The following is a 2,485-nucleotide window of genomic DNA, read 5'->3' as shown; positions in this document are numbered from 1 at the left end:
GTTCTCCCCCTCTGCTCTTGATCCAGCTGGGATCTCCCACTCTCCCAAGCTCTCTTTCCCTCGACACTTGCCCTTCATTACCCCCACTCACGTCCAGGTTGTCCATGTAAATCTCATCCATTTCTCTTTCATTGGGCAATCCCCATGTCTTTCTTGGGGTCCTGTTTTCTAGGTAGCCTCTCCAGTGTTGTGAATAGCAGTCCATTCATCCCTGCTTTACATCTAGTATCCTCCTATGAGTGAGTACATACCATGTTTGTCTTTCTGAGTCTGGGTTACCTCACTCAGGATGATTTTTTCTAGATCCATTCATTTGTCTGCAAACCTCATGATGTCATAGTTTTTCTCTGCTGAGTAGTATTCCATTGTGAATATGTACCACATTTTATTTATCCGTTCTTCAGTTGAAGGACATCTAGGTTGTTTCCAGGTTCTGGCTATTACAAAGAATGCTGATATGAACATAGCTGAGCAAGTGCCCTTGTGGTATGATTGAGCATTCCTTGGGTATATGCCCAAGAGTGGTATAGCTGGATCTTGGGGGAGATTGATTCCCAATTTTCTAAGAAAGCACCCTACTGATTTCCAAAAGCACCATAATGATTTCCAGCAAAGAAATCTTTTGGAGCACTCTATGCTGGCCGTGAACTTCTTACTTTCAATGACCCTTTGCTTAAGCTAATCAGAAGCTCCATGGTTTAAAGGTGCCCTCTTTTTACCACAAGCTATAAGTATTTGTTTTTATTCATTTTGATCAGAAAACTAGCTGAGACATAGACTAAAGGAGGTTGTTCTGAATCACAGAATGTATTTCTGGACTCTGGCAATCAGAATTATTTTTTTATCACAAACTACAATTGGAATTCTGGGAAATTTTTCTCTTATGTTCTGTTATCTAGTCCTTTACTATAGAGAATGCACATTGAAGCCCACAGATTTGATTCTCCTGCACCTAATGACAGCCAATGCCATGACCATACTCTCTTTAGGAGTGCCCCACACAATGGCAGTTTTTGGGCTGATGTGGTTCTTGAATGATTTGGGGTGCAGGATGGTAATATACATTCAAACTGTTGGCTGGAGTGTGTCCATTGGCACCACCTGCCTCTTGAGTGTCTTCCAGGTCATAACCATCAGACCCAGGGAATTATGTTGGAAAGATCACAAAGTCAAAGCTGAAAATTTTATTGATTGCTCCATTTTCCTCCTCTGGGGCTTCTATATGTTAATACATTTCATATTCTTTATGTACCCACTTATCAAACTTAATAGCAAAAATATGACAGGAAAACGAGATTTTGGATACTGCTCTATAGTAGGGAGTGATGAAATCAGTGGCTCACTCTATGCAGCAATGGTGATGTGTCCTGAAGTTTTCTTTTCTGTGTGCATTGCCTTGTCTAGTGGCTCCATGATTGTCACTCTGTACAGACACAAGAAGAGGGTTCAACACATCCACAGTTCTCATGGTTACAATAGAACATCACCTGAGTCCAGAGCCACCCAGAACATCCTGGTCTTGGTGTCTACCTTTCTGGTGTTTTATAGTCTCTCCTCAATCTTACGAGGCTGCATTGCTCTTTTGTATAATCACAACTGGTGCCTGGTGAACATCACTCCCTTCATTTCTCTGTGTTTTCCATCTTTTGGACCCTTTATTCTTATGAATCATTGTTCCATTGTCCACAGGATTACCTTGATATGGATAAGGAATAAAAATAATTTGATCTTATTTGAAGTACATGAATGATGACATTTCTGTGGGAAATCCAGTTTTCTACGTAACATCACCCTCAGAATGTGAATAAAGAAACTTAAGTAGGTAGCACCTTGTCTTTCTAAGATTAATCAAAATGAATATGCAATTTTTGTCAGCTGGTTGAATTAGGAGCCATTATTATTTATTATTATTATTATTCCCATTGCACACCTGACTGCATATGAGCTAGCCAACCAGCTAATAAAACAAATCAAACTGCACTTCTTGTGGATTTTCATCCGGTCAGGTCATCTTGAATGCTTGGTGATTTCACAGACAACTGGATACACCCACATACTTACTAACTGCAAGGAAGACTGAAACCATGATTGGCCATAAACTTGTGCTTCTGGAGACCCTGATCCATCCACAACTACTTCCTTTACACCAGCACCAGAAAATTTCTTTATCCTTTTCCTTGCTGAAAGACTGCTTGCAGTTGTTCTGCAGACATTTCTGTTCAGATCTTTTGAACATCCAAAGAATTTGGAAAATGCCTTTCTGTGTTTGTTTGTTCTTTCACTGATTACAGTAGTATTTGTGGAACTTCTTAAAATATCTTCCTGAATTCTGATATGGACATATGCAAATAGATCTTTTTAGCTGAAACATTTTGTAAAATTACTACTTTAATCATTTTCATAAATTGGGATGCTAGATCTTTGGTAGTTTATGTCCAGGTTCTCTGTTCTGTTCTATAGGTTTGACTGGTTTTATGCCAATGCC

The 2,485-nt window shown here is 39.4% G+C and overlaps 1 protein-coding gene across 1 annotated transcript; it reads left to right on the top strand.

Annotated features, from left to right (window-relative positions):
- The first annotated feature begins 796 nt into the window (after positions 1-796).
- LOC131902587 (vomeronasal type-1 receptor 4-like) lies at positions 797-1,785 on the top strand. Its single transcript, XM_059253608.1, has one exon. It carries the CDS (start codon positions 806-808, stop codon positions 1,748-1,750), a length of 945 nt encoding a protein of 314 aa, XP_059109591.1. The 5' UTR covers positions 797-805; the 3' UTR covers positions 1,751-1,785.
- The last annotated feature ends 700 nt before the right edge of the window (positions 1,786-2,485 follow it).

This window comes from Peromyscus eremicus, chromosome 1, assembly GCF_949786415.1.
Source record: "Peromyscus eremicus chromosome 1, PerEre_H2_v1, whole genome shotgun sequence".
In the NCBI taxonomy this organism is placed as follows: domain Eukaryota; kingdom Metazoa; phylum Chordata; class Mammalia; order Rodentia; family Cricetidae; genus Peromyscus; species Peromyscus eremicus.
The sequence above is the reverse complement of the archived record's forward strand: the minus strand, read 5'-3'. Positions and strand labels throughout refer to the sequence as shown.

Excerpts from the sequence above, each read along its gene's own strand:
- LOC131902587 (XM_059253608.1), top strand. The coding sequence starts at position 806 with ATGTATTTCTGGACTCTGGCAATCAGAATTATTTTTTTATCACAAACT.